This window comes from Rhinoderma darwinii, chromosome 3 (assembly GCF_050947455.1).
Source record: "Rhinoderma darwinii isolate aRhiDar2 chromosome 3, aRhiDar2.hap1, whole genome shotgun sequence".
Classification (NCBI taxonomy): domain Eukaryota; kingdom Metazoa; phylum Chordata; class Amphibia; order Anura; family Rhinodermatidae; genus Rhinoderma; species Rhinoderma darwinii.
Window position 1 is genome coordinate 392,716,638 of NC_134689.1, and position 27,537 is coordinate 392,744,174.

General features: G+C 46.7%; 1 protein-coding gene across 1 annotated transcript; it reads left to right on the forward strand.

The window, feature by feature from the left end:
- Window positions 1-1,392: 1,392 nt before the first annotated feature.
- On the forward strand, window positions 1,393-19,304 carry PPAN (peter pan homolog). Its single transcript, XM_075858957.1, has 13 exons — window positions 1,393-1,409; window positions 6,440-6,626; window positions 9,253-9,423; window positions 9,558-9,659; window positions 10,248-10,298; window positions 10,938-11,108; window positions 11,998-12,074; window positions 12,408-12,515; window positions 13,956-14,079; window positions 15,118-15,196; window positions 15,398-15,527; window positions 18,163-18,311; window positions 18,787-19,304. Exons 2-13 carry the CDS (start codon window positions 6,612-6,614, stop codon window positions 19,191-19,193), a joined length of 1,584 nt encoding a protein of 527 aa, XP_075715072.1. The 5' UTR covers window positions 1,393-1,409; window positions 6,440-6,611; the 3' UTR covers window positions 19,194-19,304.
- Window positions 19,305-27,537: the final 8,233 nt, after the last annotated feature.

The window sequence follows — 27,537 nt, forward strand, 5'->3', positions numbered from 1 at the left end:
TAATTCGGGCACTTTGATGCCACTATTGTTTATGGAGGTATTCTACTGACACTGTTTAGGGGGCACTCTGATGACGTTGTTAATATAGGCACTTTGGTTGTCATTACTTGTGGGCAGGCTTAACATAGAATTAAAACAGTGTGCTGCATTTTATTTCTCTCAGGATTCTTAAAAGTAGGCAGGTAGGCCTAGTTCACAAGGCGTGTATTAGAAGCGTTTTTGCCGCATCTTACGTGCCGAAAAACGCATCAAAAACGCATGCTTTAAGCTTCCCATTGACAGCAATAGAAAACGCATTGTCGTGCATACAACGCGTTTTTTTATACTCGCGTGTTTAAAAAACGCGTTGTGTGAAAAAAGAAGTGTAAGGTCAATTTTGGGCGCCCAAAAAACGCAGTGAAAATACGTAAAAAACGCGGCAAAAACGCGTTTCGGAAACTGAAAGCAGGAGAAGGTAGGAGCAAAAAACTTAACGTCATCATGGACGACACATCATGTCCCAGAATATAAACATGTGCGTGGCAGTGTCCAACAAAAGATCCTTTAACATCGGCAGATATTTTGCACGTTAAACGAGCACCGAGCGACAATACAGCACGTCAATCGGCAGCACATCCTCTGTTTACATGGTGAGATGTGATGCTGACAAGAGGTTTTTTTGGCCGACATTAAAGATGAAGTCATCCGAAGAATGAGCGTTTGTTTTCTATGAGATCTGTTCTGGCACAGGGGACATCAGTTGTGGCGCCGTACGGCGCTGGACCTCCCAGGGAGCTGGATTCAAAAACTTTACCTGCAGCGTTTCTTAGGAATGTCCGGCGCCGTATCCTATCTTAGTACATTGTAGCCGTATGAACGCCGGGTGCTGTCGCATCTACCTTCCGGCAGCACCCGGCGTGGGAGAATACAAATATTGTCGTGGTGTGTTGTGAGTAGCTGTACACTAGCTCCTGCCTTAAAGGGAACCTGTCACCAGCATTTTAGCTATAAAGCCAGCAATACCTGGTAAAAGTGGGTGAAAAATCATTGTCATCTAAGCTATAAATATGTTCTAAGTAAGCTCTGTAACTTTAGTATTCCGTTTTTCAGTGGTCCCACGCCGTATGCAAATGAGCAGAAAAGAGTCAAATCTTCATCTGAAAAGAGTCAGATTTTCATTCCTCCAGCGTCTCAGAGTGGACTCCACCTCCTTCTTTTTGATTGACAGCTCCTTAGCCAGTCAGGGCCAGACAGGTGGCAATGGTGGGCGGGGTTAAGAAGCTGCATCCCAGAGGGAAAAATAATTACCATAAAAGGCGGGAAGAGTTTAAATGACGATATTTACAGACAGAGGAGGACTTCAGGAAAGAAGAGAACAGGAACGAACTCTGGACAGCTGCGGCCATTGAGGGGTCAGGCGAGTTTAACAGGTAAGATGTTGATGACAGGATCCCTTTAAGTCAGGGCTAGTGTTCGGCGCCTTGCATTCAAGATCTGAGGTGAGCTGCCTTCTCCTCGGCCTGCGTTGCCGACGCTTCTGGACCGCAATCCCTGGGCACTGCCTTGCCGACGTGACCGGGGATTCTGCTTCTAAAGAAGCCCCTTCTGAAGTTACTATCCATATATGAATATTGACATCATTGGCTTCTGCAGGAGCGGAATCCCGGGCCATCGGCAACACTCTGGCCGGGGATTGCGGTTCAGGGGGGGTGTGAATGGCACTATCTACAGGGCAGGCATGGATGGCACTATCTACAGGGCAGACATGGGTGGCACTATCTACAGGGCAGACATGGGTGGCACTATCTACAGCGCACGCGTATGTGGCACTATCTACAGGGCAGGCGTAGGTAGCACTATCTACAGGGCAGACGTAGGTGGCACTATCTACAGGGCAGGCATGAGTGGCACTATCTACAGGGCAGGTGTGGGTGGCACTATCTACATAGGAAGGGGGTAGCGCTATATACACTGCATTCAAAATTATTATGCAAATGTTATTTTTCGCTGATTTTCCTAAATAGTCGATGCAAATGACAGTCAGTATAATCTTCAAGCCATCAACCGTTGGAGTATAATGCAAATTTTATTGAACAAATCTCCTAATGATTTTTTTTTTAGAAGTAAAAAACTCAAAATTCACTGTTTCAAATTATTATGCACAACAGAGATCAAAACATTTTAAAGATTGTAAAGAGAACTAAAATGGTAATTTGTTGAATTTGCAGCATCAGGAGGTCATAGTTACAGAAATCAAAAGCTCTTTCAATGAAAAAAAACTTAACAGGCCAAGTTACATGTTAACATAGGACCCCTTCTTTGATATCACCTTCACAATTCTTGCATCCATTGAATTTGTGAGTATTTGGACAGTTTCTGCTTGAATATCTTTGCAGGATGTCAGAATAACCTCCCAGAGCTTCTGTTTTGATGTGAACTGCCTCCCACCCTCATAGATATTTTGCTTGAGGGTGCTCCAAAGGTTCTCAATAGGGTTGAGGTCAGGGGAACATGGGGGCCACACCATGAGTTTCTCTCCTTTTATGCCCATAGCAGCCAATGACACAGAGGTATTCTTTGCAGCATGAGATGGTGCATTGTCATGCATGAAGATAATTTTGCTACGGAAGGCACGGTTCTTCTTTTTGTACCACGGAAGAAAGCGGTCAGTCATAAACTCTACGTACTTTGCAGAAGTCATTTTCACACCGTCAGGGACCCTAAAGGGGCCTACTAGCTCTCTCCCCATGATTCAAGCCCAAAACATGACTCCGCCACCTCCTTGCTGACGTCGCAGCCTTGTTGGGACATGGTGGCCATTCACCAACCATCCACTACTCCATCCATCTGGACCATCCAGGGTTGCACGGCACTCATCAGTAAACAACACGGTTTGAAAATTAGTCTTCATGTATTTCTGAGCCCACTGCAACCGTTTCTGCTTGTGAGCATTGTCTAGGGGTGGCCGAATAATAGCTTTATGCACACTTGCAAACCTCTGGAGGATCCTACACCTTGAGGTTCGCGGGACTCCAGAGGCACCAGCGGCTTCAAATACCTGTTTGCTGCTTTGCAATGGCATTTTAGCAGCTGCTCTCCTAATCCTATTAATTTGTCTGGCAGAAACCTTCCTCATTATGCCTTTATCTGAACGAACACGTCTGTGCTCTGAATCAGCCACAAATCTTTTCACAGTACGATGATCACGCTTACGTTTTCTTGAAATATCCAATGTTTTCATACCTTGTCCAAGGTATTGCACTATTTCACGCTTTTCGGCAGCAGAGAGATCCTTTTTCTTTCCCATATTGCTTGAAACCTGTGGCTTGCTTAATAATGTGGAACGTCCTTCTTAAGTAGTTTTCCTTTGATTGGGCACACCTGGCAAACTAATTATCACAGGTGTCTGAGATTGATAACAATGATCCAAAGAGCCCTAAGACACAATACCATCCATGAGTTTATAATTGAAAAATGAATAATTAAATGTTTAGGACACTTAAATCCAATCTGCATAATAATTTGGAACACGGTGTACAGTGGGGGAGGCGCTATCTACAGGGGGGCTCTGAGTGGCACAATCTACAGGGGGCAATGTGTGTTGCCATCTACAGTGGGCGCTGTGTGGCACTATCTACGGGGGCTGTGTGACATTATCTACAGAGGGTACTGTGGCATTATATACAGAGGGCACTGCGGCATTATCTACAGAGGGCACTGCAGCATTATCTACAGAGGGCACTGAGGCATTATCTACAGAGGGCACTGCGGCATTATCTACAGAGGGCACTGCGGCATTATCTACAGAGGGCACTGTGGCATTATCTACAGAGGGCACTGCGGCATTATCTACAGAGGGCACTGCGGCATTATCTACAGAGGGCACTGCGGCATTATCTACAGAGGGCACTGTTTCAATATCTACACATGAAATTCATCTGTTTTTAAAAATGTGTCAAAAACGGAAAACACGGACACAGAATGGATACAAAACGGATGCAAAACGGCCGCCAAATTGGACCTAGACGGACGTTTTCAACGTCCGACACTCGAACCATGTTGTGTGAATAGAAAAAACAGCAATCCCTGCGTGGTGTAGGGTGGGTAGGAGATGCGGGGTGGGATTGGGTAGCTGTAAAGGCATCAAAAACGATCTACTCCCTGAAGTTAGGGCTAGTGTATGGCGTCTTTTCAGGCTCACATGGCTGCTTCGAAGATCTGAGGTGAGGTCGGTGGACAGCAGCTGCCTTCTGGGTTCTCTCTCTTGGCGCCGGTCTTGGCGCTGCACAGAATATAACACACGTGCAGTGGCGGATTATCATTAGGGTGGTTCAGGCGGCCGCCCGAACTGCACATGATCGCACGGGCCCCCTCATGCCCGCTGGCGTCACTAGCACCGGAGGGGGTCCCGATGCTAGTGGCAGCCACATTCATTTGTATCTGAGTCCTCAGGACTTAGATACAAATGAATACTATAGGCTGCAGCCGGTCACGTCCGGCTTGCAGCCTATAAGGCGCTGGGAAGACTCCCTGCACAGGCCGGCGTGATGAGGTACTGCATCTCGCCAGTCTGCGCATGCGTCTAGTCCGGAGGATTCACACACGTCCAGCTGGTGCGGCCGCCACGGGGTAAGGTAAGTAAACTGTATATATTTTTTTAGGTGGGGACTATCGCTGTGTATATATTCAAGGAGGGGGGGGGGATTGTTCCGTTACACTATATACAAGGGGGAGTGCTGGGTGGCCCTATATACAAGGGGGAGTGTAGCACTGTGTGGGCCTGTATACAAAGGGGGGGAGTGCTCTGTGACACTATATACAAGGGGGGGAGTGCTGTGTGGCACTATATACAAGGGGGGAACGCTGTCTGACCCTATATACAAAGGGGGAGCACTGATATCGACGGAAACCTCCGATGGAATCCCGGAACGGAAAGCCAATGCTGATGTGAACAGGCCCTTAGGGCCTGTTCACATCAGTGCTCGCTTTCCGTTGAGGGGTTCCGTTGGAGGTTTCCGTCGTGGAACCGCGCAACGGAAAGTCAAACGGTAACCTCAGCTTCCGTTTGCATCACCATTGATATCAATGGTGACGGAAACACTGCTAATGGTTTCCGTTTGTCACCATTCCGGCAGGGTTCCGTTTTTTCGACTGAATCAATAGCGCGGTCGTGTGCATGAGGCATTAGAAGTCAATGGGGTACATCGAGGGCCGCTTGGATCCGTCATGAGAACAGAAGTCATGATGATTTCCTTAGTATATTAGCTGATCACTGGGGGTTACAAAGGGCGGACCCACAGCGATCAGCTGATATTCAGGCCATCTTCTATTTAGAAAGGGACTTTCATGGACAACCCCTTTAAGGCTAAAATGAAACAAATAATTAGAAATAATTACAAAAAAAATGTTATCTTCATAATAATTACTTTTATCTATTTCTGTAAAAGCTGGGTAACAACCAACTTTGACCACCATTTTGGTAAGTTCACACAGCGTATCCGCCCTGGACGCTGCAGGGAATTCCGGCCAAAAAAAAACGTAACAAATTGTGGTGCAGTTTTTCGGCGGGAATGTTTGCTGCAGGTAAAAAAAAAAGCAAACAGTCATACTTACCAGTAGCCATGGCGATGCGTCCCTCTGCCATCCTGCAGCCCGGCCTCCTAGAATGAAGTTTTAGCCCATGTGACCGCTGCAGCCTTTGATTGGCTGCAGGAGTCACATGGGATGAATTGTCAACCATGGCGGCCGGGCTGGACGCAGGAGCAGAGAGTTCTGGGCATGTATAGAGGACTTGTGATTTTTGAGGCGGAATCGCAGCAAAAAACGCAACATCAGCTTTTTGTTTCGTTTTTTTTTTAATTCAATGGGGGAAACCTGCAACAGAAAATTAGCGATTCCGCAGCGTAAATTAATACCGCACCGCAGGTCAATTTATGAACTTTTTTTCGGCGGGTTTTTTACGCAGCGTGTTAGTGGGATTTGTTCAAATCTCATCCACTTTGCTGCTTCTGTAATAGGCTGCAGATTTTCCGCAATTAATGCGAAAAATCCAAAATGGTTACCCAGCTTTCCGTAGAGTCCTGAATGGCAAATCTGCTACATCCCTGGCTCCAGTACGAGTGTATATCTAGGCAGATTTGTCATTCAGGGTTCTAGAAAAGGTTGATGAAGCTATAACGGAGGCCATATCGTTTGTCACCTAACTTTTATATAAACTGAAAGAACAAAATAATGACGACTTATTGGGATTTTTTTAAAATTTAAGATGTTGCCCATAGCAACCAATCAGAACATTTCATTCATTTTATAACCTGCAGTGTAAATATGAAAGCCAGAATCTGATTGGCTGTTATGGACCCCCTTTTCTTTTTATCCCATATCTTTGTTATCACATTCACGTTAGATGTGTAAAGCCGCACAGAGACTGCGTAGAAAATTCACACTTGCCTCTATTCATCAGCGCAATCGCAAAGTACCCACAGTCTCTTCCATCAGCGTCCCGGAACTAAGTGGCGGCGGAACTAACAGCACAGGGACCTTATTTCCCTACACCCGGCGGCAGAACCGGAAGTGGTTCAGCTTCTCTAACACGTGTGTATAGTAGCAGCGGCCGGAGGACAGCAGAGCGCAGCATGGGAAAGGATAAGGTGAGAGCGGGGAGAACTGGTCCGGTACCGGGGGGAGCAGGAGATGATCTGCTGCTGGAAGGGGAGGGTCATTAGACTTCTGGTCCCAGAGCCCCATCATCGAGGAGCTGCTGGGAGTTGTAGTTCTGCAGCAGAGATGTCAGAACTTGGGTCTCCACGGTGCCCCGATTATTAAAAATAAATGTAAAAAACTTATAATAAGAGGACATGAAACTCCTCACTTCTTCATTGTAGGTGCCACCAGCACAATACTGGCAGTGTGTCAACCTGTATGCTGTGAATGGAGCTGGCAGTGATACCAGTCTACATACTCCACCCACACCATCCAGACTGCCATAACCTCCTGCAGGGAAGTCCAGCCGGAACCCCCCATGCCACCTTCCTCTTGCTGACCGCTAGAACCACCCACCGCCGCCTTCGTTTCTCTTGCCAGCTAGAACCACCCACCGCCACCATCCTCTCTGCCAGCTAGAACCACACACCGCCACCATCCTCTCTGCCAGCTAGAACCACCCACCGCCGCCTTCGTTTCTCTGCCAGCTAGAACCACACACCGCCACCATCCTCTCTGCCAGCTAGAACCACACACCGCCACCATCCTCTCTGCCAGCTAGAACCACCCACCGCCACCATCATCCCCTCTCTGCCAGCTAGAACCACACACCGCCACCATCATCCCCTCTCTGCCAGCTAGAACCACACACCGCCACCATCCTCTCTGCCAGCTAGAACCACCCACCGCCACCATCCTCTCCCTGACAGCTAGAACCACCCACCGCCACCATCCTCTCCCTGACAGCTAGAACCACCCACCGCCACCATCCTCTCCCTGACAGCTAGAACCACCCACCGCCACCATCCTCTCTGCCGGCTAGAACCACCCACCGCCACCATCTTCTCTCTGCCGGCTAGAACCACACACCGCCACCATCATCCCCTCTCTGCCAGCTAGAACCACCCACCGCCACCATCATCCCCTCTCTGCCAGCTAGAACCACCCACCGCCACCATCATCCCCTCTCTGCCAGCTAGAACCACACCCCGCCACCATCCTCTCTGCCAGCTAGAACCACCCACTGCCACCATCCTCTCCCTGACAGCTAGAACCACCCACCGCCACCATCCTCTCCCTGACAGCTAGAACCACCCACCGCCACCATCCTCTCTGCCAGCTAGAACCACCCACCGCCACCATCCTCTCTGCCAGCTAGAACCACACACCGCCACCATCCTCTGCCAGCTAGAACCACACACCGCCACCATCCTCTGCCAGCTAGAACCACACACCGCCACCATCCTCTCTCTGCCAGCTAGAACCACACACCGCCACCATCCTCTCTCTGCCAGCTAGAACCACACACCGCCACCATCCTCTCTCTGCCAGCTAGAACCACACACCGCCACCATCCTCTCTCTGCCGGCTAGAACCACACACCGCCACCATCCTCTCTCTGCCGGCTAGAACCACACACCGCCACCATCCTCTCTGCCAGCTAGAACCACCCACCGCCACCATCATCCCCTCTCTGCCAGCTAGAACCACACACCGCCACCATCATCCCCTCTCTGCCAGCTAGAACCACACACCGCCACCATCCTCTCTGCCAGCTAGAACCACCCACTGCCACCATCCTCTCCCTGACAGCTAGAACCACCCACCGCCACCATCCTCTCTGCCATCTAGAACCACCCACCGCCACCATCCTCTCTGCCAGCTAGAACCACACACCGCCACCATCCTCTGCCAGCTAGAACCACACACCGCCACCATCCTCTGCCAGCTAGAACCACACACCGCCACCATCCTCTGCCAGCTAGAACCACACACCGCCACCATCCTCTGCCAGCTAGAACCACACACCGCCACCATCCTCTGCCAGCTAGAACCACACACCGCCACCATCCTCTGCCAGCTAGAACCACACACCGCCACCATCCTCTGCCAGCTAGAACCACACACCGCCACCATCATCCCCTCTCTGCCAGCTAGAACCACACACCGCCTCCATCCTCTCTGCCAGCTAGAACCACCCACCGCCACCATCATCCCCTCTCTGCCAGCTAGAACCACACACCGCCACCATCCTCTCTGCCAGCTAGAACCACACACCGCCACCATCCTCTCTGCCAGCTAGAACCACACACCGCCACCATCCTCTCTGCCAGCTAGAACCACACACCGCCACCATCCTCTCTGCCAGCTAGAACCACACACCGCCACCATCCTCTCTGCCAGCTAGAACCACACACCGCCACCATCCTCTCTGCCAGCTAGAACCACACACCGCCACCATCCTCTCTGCCAGCTAGAACCACACACCGCCACCATCCTCTCTGCCAGCTAGAACCACACACCGCCACCATCATCCCCTCTCTGCCAGCTAGAACCACACACCGCCACTTTCATCTCTCTGCCAGCTAGAAACACTCCTGCAATCTTCCTCTTGCTGACAGCTAGAACCACCCCCTGCCACCTAATACTTTGATCAGCCTTTAGCTGTTTTGGCCCCCACTTATTCTGTGCGGCTAAATGATCGTCTCTGCAGTGTTCTCCTATTTTTTATTGATTGTTATTGCTCAATAAGTGTCTCCATGCCTCTTATCTCATCATTGTCCTCACCTGTAGTCAAAGAACCAGAAGAAGCTACGAGCGACAGCCGTTCACAATGCCGAGGAGGATTATGCCAGCGTTCCACACTCATTTGTCTTCCATCGCGGGCAGATTGGGAAGAACGTGCAGCAGTTGATCAATGATGTGAGAAAAACAATGGAGCCCTTTACTGCCTCCTCCCTGAAGGTGATGACCTGCCGATATTACAAGGCTGGGAGACCCATACATTGCTCGGATCCATATACCATACTGTTTACTCCGGCCCTGGGCTAGGCGGGGCATTGACAGATGATTTGTTCACGATGTGCTTTGTTTCATAGGCTCGCAAGAATAATAGCCTGAAAGATTTTGTTGCAGTGGCCGGCCCCCTCGGAGTCACCCACTTCCTCATCTTCAGCAAAACGGAAACAAATGTCAACTTTGTAAGTAAAGAGCTGAAGACACATTTAAAGGGGTTTCCTACAATACGCTATGATGGCATATTACCTAGATCAGTGGGTGGTCCAACCGCTGGGATCCCCCTCATAATCCTGAGCATGGGAGTGCCAAGTGGGCTGCAAAGCGAGCTGACTCTGATTTGGGTCATAATTGCCCAGCCCTGAGGCAAAGTCACGATTAATTGAACACGTAGCCCCGATTGCGATTATTTCGGCCACACCTGTTGTATGTCACGCTCTCTATTTTCATGCTATGCCATTGAATTTATATCGCTGTATAATGCCCCCACAGCTGCACCCAATAGTGCCTGATAATAATATATGGAGGGACAGAGGGTGCACGCCACTGCTCTACCCTCTACTGACATCTTTTATTAGAGACTAGCAAAGACCTAAGGAAGTATTTAAGCTGGCACTTTACCCTAATATGAAGTGCCAATGCAGCAGTGTGAGGGCATTTTACACCCTGATAATCGGCTCTAAGGACGGTGATTTTGTCGCAGCCTCTTGCCACCATTTAGGAAATATCAGGTAATAGTAAACTTTGTTTTCTTTCTTTTTTCCCATCATCAGAAATTCGTCCGTTTGCCGAGAGGCCCCACACTGCACTTCAAAGTGACGCAGGTTGGTGTCCTTCCCTTTCTCTGAGCTGAGCTGTTTCAGGAAAGTTCTGCCTTTAATCTCCAACGTCTTCTCTCCTCTTCATCTTGTTTCTTTTTGTATTGATGTTACTTAACCACGTGATAACGCAGGACTCACCACATCATAATGAGCGTTCCTGTCCTGCTGATGGTGTGGGCACATCTGATGTGCCAGTGCAATCAGGGCACTACAATGGCTGTAATAGACAGTCGCAGCCTCGTGCTAGCGGCGGCGGAGATCTGAAAAACCTCTGATCTCTGCCATCTAACCCTTTGAATGTTGCGATCAGCCCTGAGGGGGGAGCCGTCCCTTTGTTCACATCACAGATTATTCCTGTGATGCAATCAGGACCCATTGTAGGACCCCAGGACAGCCTGTCCATATTTCCTGTTAGGGCATACCTAGGTAGGTCTTAACAACTACCCGTGTACTATCAGTAAGTGGACCCTTTGGAGTTTTAAGTTTTAATTTTTGCATTGATTACTAATAAAATGTGTTCTGATTGTTATCCAAGTCACAATTCTAGACCAGCACAATCTAATTGGCCAATCCCCCAGCTTTAGACTGGGCCTCGGACTCCGTCAGGGCACGGTGGTTAAACATTTGCTTTCTTATGTGCAGTATTCTTTGATGAAAGACGTGGTCTCCTCCCTGAAGAAGCATCGCATGCATGAACAGCAGTTTGTCTTTCCTCCTCTACTGGTTCTCAATAATTTCGGCACCCAAGGAATGCATGTCAAGGTCATGGCCACGATGTTCCAGAACATGTTCCCCTCCATCAATGTGCACAAGGTAAGAAAGGTTCTGTCTTATTAGATGTTCAGACTGCTTCTCTTTCTACCCCTATGCTTTACACTGCAGCTTTGCTTGGTTAGGTTGGTTACTGAATATAAGGAGCCATCTGGGTTAGCACATATCTCATAGGACAGCAGTGTGATCCGCTGAGCCTCCCAGAGGTTGGTTTTTCAGATGTCTCGCATCTTTATATGTGTACAATCACAGTAAGCGGTAATGCTGCGGTTCTTTCCAACAACTGCAAAAAGCCGCCGTCCCCCTCCCAATAGATTAATGTGTCTTAGTTGATGTCGGTGATGACGTTGTATAGTCTGCTGAGGGTTTCCCATGATCCTCCTGAAGTAAACGCTCTGAGACATCTCATGTTGTGCTCACTGAGAAGCGGATGAACTACTAGGCCCAGTTCACATTGATTTTTTTGCAAGCAAAAAAAATCTCCCTAAAATTCCTGGTTTTTTTTCGCTGCATTCTTTCGCCCGCAGCCGTTGAATCGAATGCAATGACTGTGGGTAAAAAAAACGCTGCATAAAAAACGCTCAGAAACGGAGCGCTGCAGATTTTTTTTGCCTCCCATTGATTTCAATGGGAGTTCAGAGACAGAAGCCGCTGAAAGAAAGAACATGCTGCTTTTTATTTTCCGCGAGCGGCAAAAAGCTGCACGAAAAGAAAACTGGCTCCTATTGATATCAATGGGGGGTGATTTGGGCCTTTCTTGGCTCTAATTCCAACTCTGTTTCTGCGTCAAAATCAGCTCCAAAAAACTCTGTGTGAACTGACCCTAACTCTCACTATCCTGCCCTGTATCCTCATTTCTCTAGCATAGTTTTGTAATTCTATGATCTTGATGACTACCCGTCTGACTTTTTTTTTTTTTTCTCCATCGCAGGTTAACTTGAACACGATTCGCAGATGTATCCTCATTAACTACAATGATGACACCCAGTTGCTGGAGTTCAGGCATTAGTAAGTAATGCAATGTTACTATTTGGTGCCCAACTTGGTGCCATGATTTGGATCACCGCGCCATATGTTTGATTGTGGCTGTGTCTGGTACTGCAGCTCATCCACAATTGAACAGCACGGGCCGGATAGGTTATCAATGTTACACTCTTGGTAAACCCCTTTAAGTAATGTATTAACCATATATTCTATCGAAGCGGTAATGCAGCTTTTCAGTACAGGTAAAGAGCATTTCCCTGGCAGGAATTTTATTCTAACACTGCAGTAGCTCTAGACTGTCTGGAGGGTGCGCTGTTGTTCATGAAAATGATAGCCTTGTGTCTTGTATCTTTACAGCAGTTTGAAGGTGGTCCCAGTGGGAATGAGCAAGGGGATGAAGAAGCTTCTCCAGGAAAAATTCCCCAACATGAGCCGCTGGGAGGACATCAGTGAATTACTGGTCAAGTAAGTGTCCTAAAAATGTATTATTGAGTTTTAACTTTTTATTGACTTTTGACAGTAAGAATAGGGGTACGTCAGAAAATAGATCAGCTCAGAGCTGAGACATAGAGGGGCGACATGTCAAGAAAAACAGTGTCCAAGTACATGCTAGCTGGTAAAAAAGGGACCACGTAAGAACATGGGAAAAGGCAGAGAGAGAGAGAGGGGAAAGAAAAGAAGAAAGGAAAAATAATGGAGGGAGAAAAGAAGAATGGAAGAGCAGGAGCCGGCCTGTGCTATTCACCAGCTAGGGTAACAACTACTCCGGAACGAGGGGGAAAGAGCAGGACAGGGAAAGGGGGGATTTCTGACATAGTCATCCCTGGGGGACCACATTGCCTGGATTCTCTCCATTTTATCTAGAGGAATTGCCGTCCATTTCTTTTTGGTCATATACCAAGACCCACGTCTCTTAACGTCAGAAAAGTCAAGAGTTTGTTTTTTCCACAACATTACAATTGTTGGTTTCATGGCCAAAAAGAAATGACAACACAGGAATGGTGGGGTATGTCAGGAATTTTCTTGTTGAGGGTCTCTTGTGGGTCTTTGATTAACTTATGGCCAGTGAGAGTTAAGATAAGGAAATGTTCACTCACCCAAGGCCTCCGCACTTTAGGGCAGAGCTACCATATACAGAGCATGTCCCCCCAGTACCCGGCATCCTCAAGCAATGTGAAGAGTACCCGGGACTGCTCTGGCTATACGGCCGTGGTCAAGTACCACCTGTGAGAACATTGATGTTGGTTTTAAGCAGCCGAGTACTCAGTAGTCCTCTTGTACTGGAAGACAAAATTTGGGCCACTCGATTTTTGACAACTCCCTATCCAAATCAGCCTCCCACTTGCATACATGCAACTGGGGCGAAAAGGCTGGGCTTGGGAGAGGAAAAAGTGCCAGGGCAGTGAGGGTTCGGCAGGCAGTATTTATACTGCAGGGAAGGGTTAAACTCCCGCTATGGGTAGTACATTATATACTTTCATGAGGCCTGCTGTGGGCTAGGCTTGCCAAATTATCAGGTCATTTATATTAAAACAAGCATGGGAATATTTTAATTCCTTGCCAGATTATTGGGATTTCCCGATCAGGTGCCGGACTAAAGGAATTTTGCAGCACTACTTTCTCAATATACAATCAAATGACTTTATTCTGCCATTAACATGACCTCATAGAAACAGGAACAAAATGTTTGCTTATCCACATGTGTTTAGACTGGGCGAGGAAACCTGGGCCAATGAATGCCAGCTTGGGTCTTGAACCCGTTGTCTTCGCGGCACACCATTACGCCATGTTTGGCCTAAATATTTCATTCTGCCTTGGTGTGTAAATGTAAAATATGAAATCCAGTATATCTACATGGCTGCATTTGCAACTTCCAATTACTGACATCTCATTCCCTTCTTCTAGAGGAGCCAACCTGTCGGAGAGCGAGGCCGAGCAGGATGGAGAACATAACATCACCGAGCTGCCCCAGGCATATGCCGGACGTGGCAACATGAAGTCCCAGCAAAGTGCCGTGCGTCTAACAGAGGTGAGATTAAAAAAAAAATCCTAATGTTATTCCAGTCACATCAACATGGAGAGAACTAGATAGACGGATATTAGGCTCTGTTCACATAACTCACCGCAATAGACGTTAGCGAGAGTGATAGGCTTAAGCGAGAGCGGTGGATGTTGGGGGAGAGCGGTGGATGTTGGGGAAGAGCGGTGGATGTTGGTGGAGAGCGGTGGATGTTGGTGGAGAGCGGTGGATGTTGGTGGAGAGCGGTGGATGTTGGTGGAGAGCGGTGGATGTTGGTGGAGAGCGGTGGATGTTGGTGGAGAGCGGTGGATGTTGGTGGAGAGCGGTGGATGTTGGTGGAGAGCGGTGGATGTTGGGGGAGAGCGGTGGATGTTGGGGGAGAGCGGTGGATGTTGGGGGAGAGCGGTGGATGTTGGGGGAGAGCGGTGGATGTTGGGGGAGAGCGGTGGATGTTGGGGGAGAGCGGTGGATGTTGGGGGAGAGCGGTGGATGTTGGGGGAGAGCGGTGGATGTTGGGGGAGAGCGGTGGATGTTGGTGGAGAGCGGTGGATGTTGGTGGAGAGCGGTGGATGTTGGGGGAGAGCGGTGGATGTTGGGGGAGAGCGGTGGATGTTGGGGGAGAGCGGTGGATGTTGGTGGAGAGCGGTGGATGTTGGGGGAGAGCGGTGGATGTTGGTGGAGAGCGGTGGATGTTGGTGGAGAGCGGTGGATGTTGGTGGAGAGCGGTGGATGTTGGTGGAGAGCGGTGGATGTTGGGGGAGAGCGGTGGATGTTGGGGGAGAGCGGTGGATGTTGGGGGAGAGCGGTGGATGTTGGGGGAGAGCGGTGGATGTTGGGGGAGAGCGGTGGATGTTGGGGGAGAGCGGTGGATGTGGGGGAGAGCGGTGGATGTTGGGGAGCTTGATATTGGATCAATGGAAATGAAACTAATAGATTGATGAGAGAAAGAGATATTTGAAATAGAGATGGATAGAAAGATATGAGGTATCTGTGATAGAGAGGACTGTACGTGAGTTCCCACATGATAATTTTCTCTCTTGCCCCCAGATCGGCCCTCGGATGACTCTACAGTTGGTCAAGATTGAGGAGGGTCTGAATGACGGCAAAGTGTTATACCACAGCTTCAGTAAGTTACGGTTTCAGTACAATTCTTGGGGTGTCTGATAAGACAGTTCTTGTTTGAGTTCTGCAAATTCCAGATTAAAGGAAGTTGATGGTAGATGGAAGGGCTGGATTAAATGGGGGCACTAGAGCTAAACAGGACGGGCTTTGGTTTATTTATCAACAGAACGGGTTACAATATATTATTTTTTTTCCCCCATCTCAGTCCAAAAGACGGAGGAGGAGATCAAGGCGATGTTGGATCGAAGAGAAAAGAAGCTGAAACAGAAGAGTGCGAGGAGGAAGAAACAAGAACAGGACGTGCAGCGCAAGAGTGAGATGAAAGAAGACAATAAGTGAGTGTGAGCGGCGGTCTGTCCTTACACTGATGAGCACCACCGTGGGAGGAGCAGTCCTTGTCAAATCCGGCTCACCAGGTCCATCTGCTGGACTCCCAACAGTACTGAGAACAAGCTGGTGCCAGTGCTGACTATTAATGGTGAACACTTCAGATGACATTACTCCTATCCATTGTAATTGAGGATGACTGCAGTGAGTTCTGGGTAAGTATAAACCTTTATTTTTTCTGAGTTGCGATTTTTGCAGCACAATCGCAGCGATTCCGCCACGAATATCGCAACTCAGAAAAAAATAACGGTTTATACTTACCCAGAATTCACTGCTTCTTCACCCAGTCCAGCCTCCTGGGATGACGTTTCATGCCATGTGAAGAACGCTGCAGCGTCATCCAGGGAGGCCGGAATGGACGTCAAACGAGGGACGCGTCGCCATCACAACGGCCATGGTAAGTATGAATTTTGTTTGTTTGTTTTTTGGAAATTCCGCCCAAACAAACGCACCACAGTGTGGTGCGGTTTTTCGGACGCAGTGTGCTGCAGGATTCAGGTATGATACGCTGCGTGGTTTTATGCAGCGTATATGACGCGTGGGAACCCGGCCTGATAGTACTCCCCAGTCAGCAGACTATAATAATATCTCCCATTTAATAAGTAAGAATACTTTACTGAACAGAGTGAGTTGGGTCACATGACCCTAAAAATATCAGTCTCCCATAGAAGCAAGAACCAATACTTACTAGTCCTTCTCAATGAATTAGAATATCATCATAAAGTTAATTTATTTCAGTAATTCAAAAAGTGAAACTCCTATATTCTATAGATTCATTACACACAGAGAGATCTATTCCAGCATTTTTGATAATGAAAACCCAAAATTTAGTCTCTCAGAAAATTAGAATATTATATAAGCCCAATCTCAAAAATGATTTTTAATAGTGAAATGTTGTCCTACTGAGAAGTATGTCCAGTATATGCACGCAATACTTGGTCGGGGCTCCTTTTGCATGAATTACTGCATCAATGCGGCGTGGCATGGAGGCGATCAGCCTGTGGCACTGCTGAGGTGTTATCAATGCGGCGTGGCATGGAGGCGATCAGCCTGTGGCACTGCTGAGGTGTTATCAATGCAGCGTGGCATGGAGGCGATTAGCCTGTGGCACTGCTGAGGTGTTATCAATGTGGCATGGCATGGAGGTGATCAGCCTGTGGCACTGCTGAGGTGTTATCAATGCGGCGTGGCATGGAGGCGATCAGCCTGTGGCACTGCTGAGGTGTTATCAATGCGGCGTGGCATGGAGGTGATCAGCCTGTGGCACTGCTGAGGTGTTATCAATGCGGTGTGGCATGGAGGCGATCAGCCTGTGGCACTGCTGAGGTGTTATCAATGCAGCGTGGCATGGAGGCGATCAGCCTGTGGAACTGCTGAGGTGTTATCAATGCGGCGTGGCATGGAGGCGATCAGCCTGTGGCACTGCTGAGGGGTTATCACTGTGGCGTGGCATGGAGGCGATCAGCCTGTGGCACTGCTGAGGTGTTATGGAAGCCCAGGTTGCTTTGATCACGGCCTTCAGCTCGTCTGCATTATTGGGTCTGGGGTCTCATCTTCCTCTTGACAATACCCCATAGATTCTGTATGGGGTTTAGGTCAGGCGAGTTTGCTGGCCAATCAAGCACAGTGATACTGTGGTTATTACACCAGTTATTGGTACGTTTGGCAATGTGGGCAGGTGCCAAGTCCTGCTGGAAAATGAAATCCGCATCTCCATAAAGCTTGTCAGCAGAAGGAAGCAAGAAGTGCTGGGAAATGTCCTGGTAGACGCTGCGCTGACTCTGGACTTGATAGAACACTAAATTTTGGGTTTTCATTAACTGTTACCATAATCATCAACATTAAAAGAAAAAAGTGCTGGAAATAGATCACTCTGTGTGTAATGAATCTATAGAATATGAGAGTTTGACTTTTTGAATTGAATTACTGAAATTAACTGTTTGATGATATTCTAATTAATAGAGAAGGCCCTGTAGGCTGTCGTCTCCTGGAATAACCGTGCTGCACCTTAAGAAATTTGGAATTTTTTGGTTCTACCTGCGGTCTGACGTCCGGAGTAGCTACAGGTGCTACTAGGAATTGCTTTACCCATGAGTATTACGCTGACAACTTGTGATATTGCCATCGCAACAGGACAAACCAACTTGTCCTACCTATGACAACCATGGGAATTTGCATCAGACTGTAATTCCTATCGGATGCCGTTACATTGCACCCATTAGGCCATGCTTCGTGTAAGGGGCTGCCAACTATGCTCAGCACCCTAGCCCATCATGTGACTGCTGTTACCCATGTGGCCTGGTCTTAAAGGGGTACCCTGTTACGGCATATGGACATAATAAAGGAGTGGTCTGAGCAGAGACTAATTGGAAAGAGTGTAGGGAGGACCCATTGACTTCCATCAGTGCAGATGTGAAATGTGGATGCTCCGGCAACTACCGTGATGTAACAGGTGAGGCCACTATACTGGGGAGCTTCCTCCGGAGAGTTGGTTGTCCTAGATCACTTCAACCTCTGTTTTGTAACCAAATCCTGGACTCCCCTCACCAGCATATTAAATCGGAGTTCTGTTACTTACCCCAGGAAGCGCAGTTTGGCCGGAATGAAGCGGAAGCGACCGGAGGATGAAGATAGTGAAGCGGAGGACCCGGGTGAACAAAATCCAGGAGACGTTTCTGAAGACGATGACGCAGAGTATTACAGGCAGACGGTTGGAGCAGAGCCAGGCAAAGGTACAACATCTATAGGGTTATGTGGATGGCACTTTGTTCCACCCCCATCAGCCCCAGCATCACGACTGCCGGGACTGACACTTTTATTTGCCAACTATGGAAAATGTAGATTGTGTAGGGGGAGATGATGAGCCCTCATGGGACCCAAACGGTATGGAAGTGGGAAGTATAACGAAACTTTTGGGTGTACTATCTTAATCCTCTTTGTCCTGGTCCCAGTGGGACATCACATGATGACCGGAGCACCAGCAGCACTGGGACTTTTCTAGGTGCGATGCTCAGGACAGGTAGGTTATACCTCCAGTCCTTCGGGTCTCAGGGGGGCAATCCTCACAGCTATTTGCATGTATTGCCTGGCAGATGGCATCTAGTTTAGTCCGTGTGGATATTTTTGCTTTTCCTTGGACTCCTGGGATATTTCTTCTGTTTTTAATGTGTTTATTGTGACCTCTTCTGTCCTCCATCCCTCTTGCAGATCTCTTCCTTCACGGCAGTAGAAAGAAGTCGTTTCCAAGACGGAATTCCGGACCTCCCCAGAAGAAATTTAACAAATCGAAAGGCTTCATGAAACAGAACGAGGCTTCCCCATCCTCCAGTGGATATCGTAAGACCAAGCTTCCCTTCCACAAAGGATCTAAGAGCCCCAAAGGACAATCACCCAGACCGGGTCAAAAAGGACAGAGATCCTTTAAAAACCCTGAGGGCCGATCCCCAAATAAACGTCCCACTGGTATGGGGAAGAAAAAGCAGATGGGATCCAGGAAACCTGGGGCGTTTGGCTCTAAAGACCCAAAGAGGGCGAAAAAGGGCAAGTTTGCCGCAGGACATAAAATGGGCGGTCCGAAGGGGAAAGCTTTCAAACATAAGAAAAAGTCTCAATGAGACGGAGCGCCACCATGAACGTTCCCTGTAAATACCTGTAATTATAAAGTATACCGCTACTTTATACCATGACGCCTCTAAATAAAAGGAAACATTTACTTCTCTATGAAATTTACTCGCATTCTTGCTAACATCCTTGATTTTCACAAACCTGACCCGTAAAGAGGCGGAGATTATACTAATGTGGGTTTAAATGGGTGTTCCTGAGGGAGTTTGATGCATTTTAAGAAACAGTCATTAAATGTTATGCATCCAGTTAATATCCATCTGACTAGACCATCTTTTCAGTGGTTTGACACGACAGCGGCGTGATTTAATGTGGATGTGTTACAGGACACACTACGTCTCCTACAATTCAATGCAACACTAGTCAGGATTTAAAGTCAGGACTACTTTCCAAAATTACAGTATTACTATCTTCAAACCTAAAGGGATGGTCCAGGCTCGGGGCTGATGACCTACACCGGTGTTCTAGTTCTACGCTAGGGGGGGTAATAGACGGAGACCCACAGTTTAAGGACCACTACTCTGTATAGGTTCAGTCTAGTAAATCCATTGTACAAAAATAAGGGATAATCTTTATTCCAGTTTATATGGCTTCAACATATTCCGCAGCGCTGTACAGAGATGGTCACTGCTCACATTAGTCTCTGTCCCCAATGGGGCTCACAATCTTGTTTTTGCTACAGACACAAATTAGGGAAAATTTCATAGAATATCTATCAATATGTTTTTGGAGTGTGGGAGGAAACCAGAGAACCTGGAGGAAATGCACGCAAACCCGGGGAAAACATACGAAGATTTGATCCCAGTGCTGAGGAAATAGAATACAAAAATAGTTAAAAACATTCAAAAATCGCACAATTAGAGACATTTTTTTTTTTATTACTACAACTGATCTAAACTGCTAAAAAAAAAAATTCTAATTATCCATTAAACGAGATAAAAGAAAAAAATAACTGATCATGAAGGAACTGAGGCACTGTGGGGGCATTTTAAAGGGGTTTTCCCATCCCAGAAAGTGATGACCTATTTCTAGGAAATGCCTTAACTTTTTGATCTGTGAGCGTCTGACTGCCGGGGCCACAACCAAGAAACCATACCGCTAGTTTAGCCCCTCCCTTCAAAAAAAATGTTTCAAATCATATAGCCACTTCCTGAGTAGTCTGTACATATCATCATGCTATTATGGCGCAGTGATGGGGTGAGCATACGAGCTGTGACTGCCCAGTGGGAGCAGGTTGTGCGTGACGGCCGCCCTCCCGCTACAACGAGCAGGGCTGCAGACAAGTTAGTGCAAATGGTACTGCTGTCCGGAGCCTAGGCAATCGAGTCCAAAAAGGGACATCCAACCTCACCTGTAAGCTCTTGCTGGCCACCTAGTAGTCATGCCATGGTACCTGCACAATGGCTCTATTTGTAATTAGCAAAAAATGGAGCCCATATAGTTTTGGTAAAGGAAACGACACAACCCCGATTGAGTCTTCTGTTTACCCATTGTACAGCAACCCACTAAGTGCGTGGTATGGATCCTACCGATCCCTGTGTATGATAGATCATGTAATCCCCCTCAAGTTTTCACTAAAACTTGTAGAGTCCAAGACTGATGACGAAAAAAAAAGTATTATCCTATGCCTTGGCTGGAAGAGCAAAATATAGTAATTGGGCAATGATCAGACCATGGATAAAAGTATATCAGGGGACATAACTTGGTGGAGTGGGTGAAAGGCTGTAAAGATGGTCAATGCTTTTCATTCCAACAGTCCGCCAAGTCATAGGACTGAAGGAGACTCCGATGACTAGGAGAGTGGGCAAGTGGTAATCATCGATTTGCCGATCTATTATTAGGTTAGACTCTCGTGCAATAAGACGGAATCCCCTTTTGGCGGGTGCAAATAATCTTGAGGAGATGAGAAAATAAGTGAATTTGGTGTTTGGGCGCAAAGTAGAAGGGAATAGTAAGGTCTATATCGAGGAGGAAACCCTGGAAGATGAGGTAGCGACGACCTGAGGGATCAGCCACATCTAGGGAGCAAATGAAGGGAAGACTTCCTGAAAGAAATGAGTACTCTGCGCTCTTCAGGGGGAACAGACTTTATATAAAAGAATGGAAGCATGGAATAAAGGGCTAAGAAACCTGGAGCTCGAGAAAGTGGACAACTGAGTCTCCCGGACACAGAGAATGTCAGCATGGACTGATTAATAAAAGAGGCGGAGAAGAAAATTAAGAGGGAGGGGCGAGTCCTGCAACAAAAACATGCAGATTTTTCTGGAGATTTGCAGTAAAATCTGTGACGGAAAAAGTCTGTAGTCTAGTTCTATGCTGCCACTCTACAAACTATTGCCGCTTATCTGTGTACCGAACATGGGTTGTTTCCTGACCATGGCTCTTTTTCCCACTACAACCTGTTGCCGCTCATCTGTATGTCAAACATTGATTGTTGCTTGACTACTCTTTTCAATTTGACAATATTGTCAGCTTTTGGTGCAGCAGACTGGCACTGAGGGCTATAATGTAGTCCTCCATTGTAGACCCAATAGTCATCTATTCAGTGTATAATTTGGATCTTGGATACTATCTCCTATTCACTAATTTTTACAGATGTTTTGATTCAATAAAAAAAAGAAAAATCCAAAAATGAGCTAGGAATATGTTTTGAACATACACTTACTGTGGAGTCTTTGATTTTCTGTTCAGCTATTTCTGAGTTATTTTGGTCTAACAAATACTGAATTTCTGGTGCCCATAAGGGATGGCGCCTAACGCTCCCTCTGTCCTACTTCTCTGCCTGCATCATTGTCCAGGAATTTAATTTTGGAAGTTTAAGTATTATATTCAAGAACCAGAAAGCTGAGGATGAGCAGTGCTATAGATCCCTTCCCCCAGAGAAGGCAAATATAAAAAACTGAATCTAAATGGTAAGATGTGATCATTACCAGTAAGCAGTGGTGCATCTGTAATCAGACGATATTGGGCCCCAATGCAACGTGTAACAGGGTCCCCCACCTATCATGCGCCATTTATAATACTGATGTTTTGTGGCAGAGAATCTTTTGAGCCCCCTTCGGCACCAGAGCCAGGATGGGACTGCTTACCTCTGCACCCCCTACACCCTCTGTAACTGCAATTTATGGAGTTTTATTAAATAGTTTATTACGTTTCATCTGACCTGTAATAATATCATATTGCCCAATAAAGGAACCAGGATCACATATAAAACTGATGACAGCTGGTCACACGTCTCCTGACATTCTGAGATCTCTATTCTCCTGTTGCTTGTTCCCCTTTCTTTCGTTCAGCCCACTACATGTCACCATCCCTGTAACCACATCAACACTTGTCTGCTCAGAGCCAGGCGGCTGCCAGGACATTTGTGACATATCGCTGATGGACGAAGGCTCTGTACAGCTGGATGAGGCAATGATCACATCATGAGGGTGAGTTCTTGCATGTCGAGCATTGGCACTGTTTTAGGACTTATTTATTTTTTTACTATCGTCCATGTTTTTCTAGATCGCAAAACCTATTTATTTAATGGGATTCTGACCAGACGGTATTTCATTACCTGCAGTTGCCATCTTTGAGCTGTTTTTCTTAAATGTTAAATTTTATTTAGGGCTATATCAGTTTTAGGTAAAACTGAGTGACAACCAATATGGCCGCCATTACAGCTACTATATTTTACTATAAGACTAATATAAGGAGTTGTCTGGTTTTCCTTGTTCAAGGACGTCTTCTATTAGAGTATGTTCACACAGAAAATTCTGCCTGGAAAAATCAGCTCCGATTTTTTTAAGTGGTTTTGCACCGCAGGCGGTTTTTGACACGTTTTATGCAGCGATTTTTGTCGCCTTTTTTTTACGTGGTTTATGATGTGTTTTTGCCTATTTCTTCAACAGGCAAAGGGAAAAACCGTGAACGGTTTTTAACATAAAACGCATCGGCCATTCACAGCGTTTTTTCAGTCTCCCGTTGATTTCAATGGGGTTTTTGAGGCGGAAAACGCCTCAAGATATGGCATGTCGCCTCCACCTCCCATTGAAAACAATGGGAGGTAATTTCGGATGGATTCCGTAGCAAAAAACTTGTAAAAAAAAACTCTGCCTTACAGCAAAGATTGTTTTCACTCTGGAGGACCTGGTCCATCTTTGTATTACACAGACAGCCCATTGTTTCAATGAGCACTGTGTAATGCTTAATTTGCACTGTGGTGGCGCTGCAGGGAAATGGAGCACTTATTGCCGGGTTCTCCCACAGATCACAGATGATAACTGGGGGTCCCAACAGAAGGACACCCTGTGATCAGATAATTTTGGGAACCCTTCTAACCAATAGGAGTTATTTACAGAGGACAACCCCTTTAACCCCCGTTTTTCTATAGTTTTTCAAAGAGCTATAACTTTTTTATTCTTCCGTCGACTTATTTTTTGCGGGATTAGTTTTACTTTTAATGGCACCATTTTGGGGTAGATATCATTTTTCGATTAACTTTTTTTTGGGGGGGAATACAAATAAACCCTGAAATTCCGCCATTGTTCTATGCGTTTTAAATTGACGTCGTTCACTGTGCGGCTTAAATAACATGTTACCTTTATTCTATGGGTCGGTACGATTACGACGATACCACATATGTACAAGCTTTATATGTTTTACGACTTTTGCACAATAAAAACACTTTTGAACTAAAAATATTTCGTTTTGCATCGTCGCTTTCCAAGAGCCGTCATTTTTTTATTTTTCCGTAAATGTAGTAATGTGAGGGCTTGTTTTTTGCGGGACGAGATGTAGTTTTGATTACTACTATTTTGGGGTACATGGGACTTTGATTAACTTTTATTATGACTTTTGGGGGGGCAATGGAAAAAAATAGCAATTTTCGCCATTGTTTTTTGCGGGTTTTTTTTTACGGTGTTCTCCTTGTGGTTTAAATTACATATTAACTTTATTGTTTGGGTCATTATGGTCACGGCGATACCACATATGTGTAGTTTTATTTATTTTATACACTTTTACTAAATAAAACCACTTTTTATGGAAAAAATGGTTTTATTTATTTTTTTTACTGTCATTTTTATTAATAATTTTTATTTCACATTTATTACTTCTTTTATTAGTCCCACTAGGGGACTTTACTGTGCGATCTTCAGATCGCTGCTATAATGCTTTGGTATACTTTGCCTGGCAGTTTTACAATATACTATCTATTAGTACGTGCCTCTGGCTGCCATGACACCCCATCGGAGGCCCGCGATTTCATTTGCGGGCCACCGATGGCTCACAGAGGGAGCTCACTCCGTCTGCAAATGATTTAAATTCCACGGTCGGTAATGACTGCGTCATTTAACGGGTTAAACGGCTGCGATTTAAGTAAACTTCGATCGTGGCCAGTGGAGCAGGAGCCCAACTGTCATTAGACAGCCGAGCCCCGGCTCCAGCCTGCATGGGACAACCATGCAGAGCTTAGACTGGGCCGCCCTGAAAAGGCATATTGGTGGTCACTAAGGGGTTAAGAGCTCCCATAACGTTGTCAGCCATATCTCTCAGAATCCTGGTTGGCAACACAACATTACAATTTTGTAGCATCACTATATTCCTCTCAAGACAATACTCAGACACCGGCCCCTTTAAACTGGGTTTCCGCAGGACTAGGTAAAGACCTGGGTCAGGTGATCCCGTTCTCTACTGCAGATGAACCAAGAAGGATCAGAGATCGGCATCATCTACCTATAGCCTTTGCCACTTGCAGCCACAGGTATGTCTGGGGGGGATGTTTCATGGGTGCACCCACCAGTGCTGTGCTATTAGGGTTTCTTATTTGATGACACATCGACTTTAGCTGCTAAGTAAAGTATTTTACCACCATGGAATATCTAAAAATATCCCTCTCAGCGCCAGGCTCAAGACTTGACAAATTTCCTGTCCACTTCCTTAAAAAAAAATGGAAGTTATTGTCTTTCATGTTGCGCAGTCTGCGGCTAATTTTATAAAAGTCTGGTATGGGAGTGCGATCTCCTAACACCCCCAAGAGTCGTGGCACGTGTGGCATCTGCTGCATTATATCTATGAGATCCTGTAGTTTATCATCTTTGATCACTAGATCTGAACATTGCAGGAAGGGATTCCTGCCATATTTTTCATCAGATCTGCAGATGGCATTCACAGTCTTCCATACCCTCCAACATTTGAAAATGGATGTGGTACAACGTGCCACTGAGGTTCTTTTAACAGTATGTCCTCTCCAGTGTGTCTGCCGCAGATGACCCCAATGCCAGCCACAAAAACGACAATTCCAGCCGCAGATGACCCCCATAGTGCCAACCACAGAAGCTCCTATAATATTAGCCACAGCTACCCGTATTTAAGGAACAGATCAGGACTGGCCTGATTAGTGTTGCACAGGGCACAGTGTGTGCCCTCCAGCAGCCTTAGTGGTAATGCACAGTATGTGCCCTCTTAATTTTTTAAAGGGGACTTTAATGTCTTTTTGTACATATGCCAAGATGTGGCTTATCTGATTTATGCGCTGTGCCTTTTGGTGCTGTGTTTTTCTGCTGTTTTTCTCCCCCAGGTGGCGTTCCACAGGAGGAGTGGCCCATCTGGCCTACTGTACTGTACTTGTTACTATGCCTTTAATTGTGCTTTTCCTTCCAAGTGGTGATATCTCTTTAAGAAGATCTGTTGTGTTGCTGTTATTGCACTGTTACATTATGTTTGTCTGTATGGATGCGGCGGATAATGGTTGGCTCGCTGGTTAACTAAATTGGTGCCTGGATGAACAGCCTGGATGCCATCTTGGCTATCTCTTTGGCTGCTTCATAACAGCGCCAGGAGGTTGCAACGTGGCTATGCTGCGTTCTGACACTGAGGGTAGCGCCCCTTGTATAAAACAGCAGTGTTCCCGCCAAGTTCTGTGGAGTAGTAGAGGAGCCTGGCTATAGAGTAAGCTGTGGATCTGCTGTGGGTACGACTAGCACGAGCGATGGGCCTGAGTCTATGGGCCTGGCAGCGGATTTCGGATGACCGGCAGGAGCCTCCCCGTGTGTCAGCGTGCAGCTTGCTAGTTTCGGTCTAGTAAGCCTGAAATTGTTGGTAGTAGTAGACTGGTAGAAAACCGTGACTGTTTTTTAATTATACAAAAAAATAACACAACCCCTTTAAGTTTCTGCTTAAACTGTCGCTAGGACATTGAGGTTCCCTGGTATGTAGACTGCAGTCAGGTTCCTGAGGTGACATTCCGGCAAACAAAGAATCAACTTGGCCTCCTTGCGGGTGGAAGTTCTCGTGCCCCCTGCCTGTTTATATAGGATCTCGCTGTGGTGTTGTCTGTGCGAATCCTTGTAAAATCCCCTCTATATGAGGGAGAGAAAGAAGAAGAGCCAACCTGACTGATCTGAGGTTGGGTGGCATTAAGCTCTACAAGGAAGATCAGGAATCCTGCACTGAAAGGAAGAGCGGGGTGAACTCATAATGTCTTACCGCTTCCTCAGTAGTACTCATAGGTATATTGGTGACGGGACGAGTTGGGCACGTGAAAGTAGGCATCTTTGGGGTTTAATAAGACCATCATGTCCCCTACACGCAAAAGGAAAAGAACAAAAAGAAAGCGCTTTTTTATGTTTTTAGTTATGGTATTTCTGATCGATAATCATGCGCCAGTTTACTGAGAGCTTTGGAACTAGAATACTTTTCAATACCCCTTCAAAGCTCTCTGTTGAGTTGTAAACATTCTTCTATACCAGCTGATTGTGGGTAATTTTGTGGCTACTTACATAGGGATCTAAAGGTACATACGTAAACCGAATAGAGTAACCCTCTTTTATTATTCTTAACACCCACTCGTCTGACATGTTTCTGTCCCATTCTGGGAAAAAATGAAACAAGCGTGCTCAAACAAGAATACTACTGGCTTCAGAAGCCTGGTTTCTTGCCCCTATTGGAACCACGATCTTCTGGCTCCCCTCTAGGTCTGATGAAGGGACTGGTTCTGTCCAGAAACGCGTAGTCTACATGATTAAAGAAATACTTTCATTATATGCTTCTCTTCTCTACTTACCAGCCAGGCACCGATACCATTATTCTGCATAAACTCTTTTCCTCGATTCTCTTGCTTTTCTCAGATTATAGTCATTCTTTTTCTCTTTTCTTCTCCATCCGGTCCAGACCTCATGACTACTTCTCCCGGCCACGATCCCTTTCTGCAGAATTTGCCACTCGGATGTCTTCAGCTTCTCACTTTTCCAACATTTACGCACCTATAAACAAAGATAAAATTCTCATGGTGCCACACACTATGCCCCTAAATATAATAGCACCATACACTGCACCCTGAAAATAATAGCACTA

Coding starts and splice junctions, on each gene's coding strand:
- PPAN (XM_075858957.1), top strand. Junction 10,299..10,937: donor TGCACTTCAAAGTGACGCAG/GTTGGTGTCCTT, acceptor TCTTATGTGCAG/TATTCTTTGATGAAAGACGT. Junction 15,197..15,397: donor AGTGTTATACCACAGCTTCA/GTAAGTTACGGT, acceptor CCCCCATCTCAG/TCCAAAAGACGGAGGAGGAG.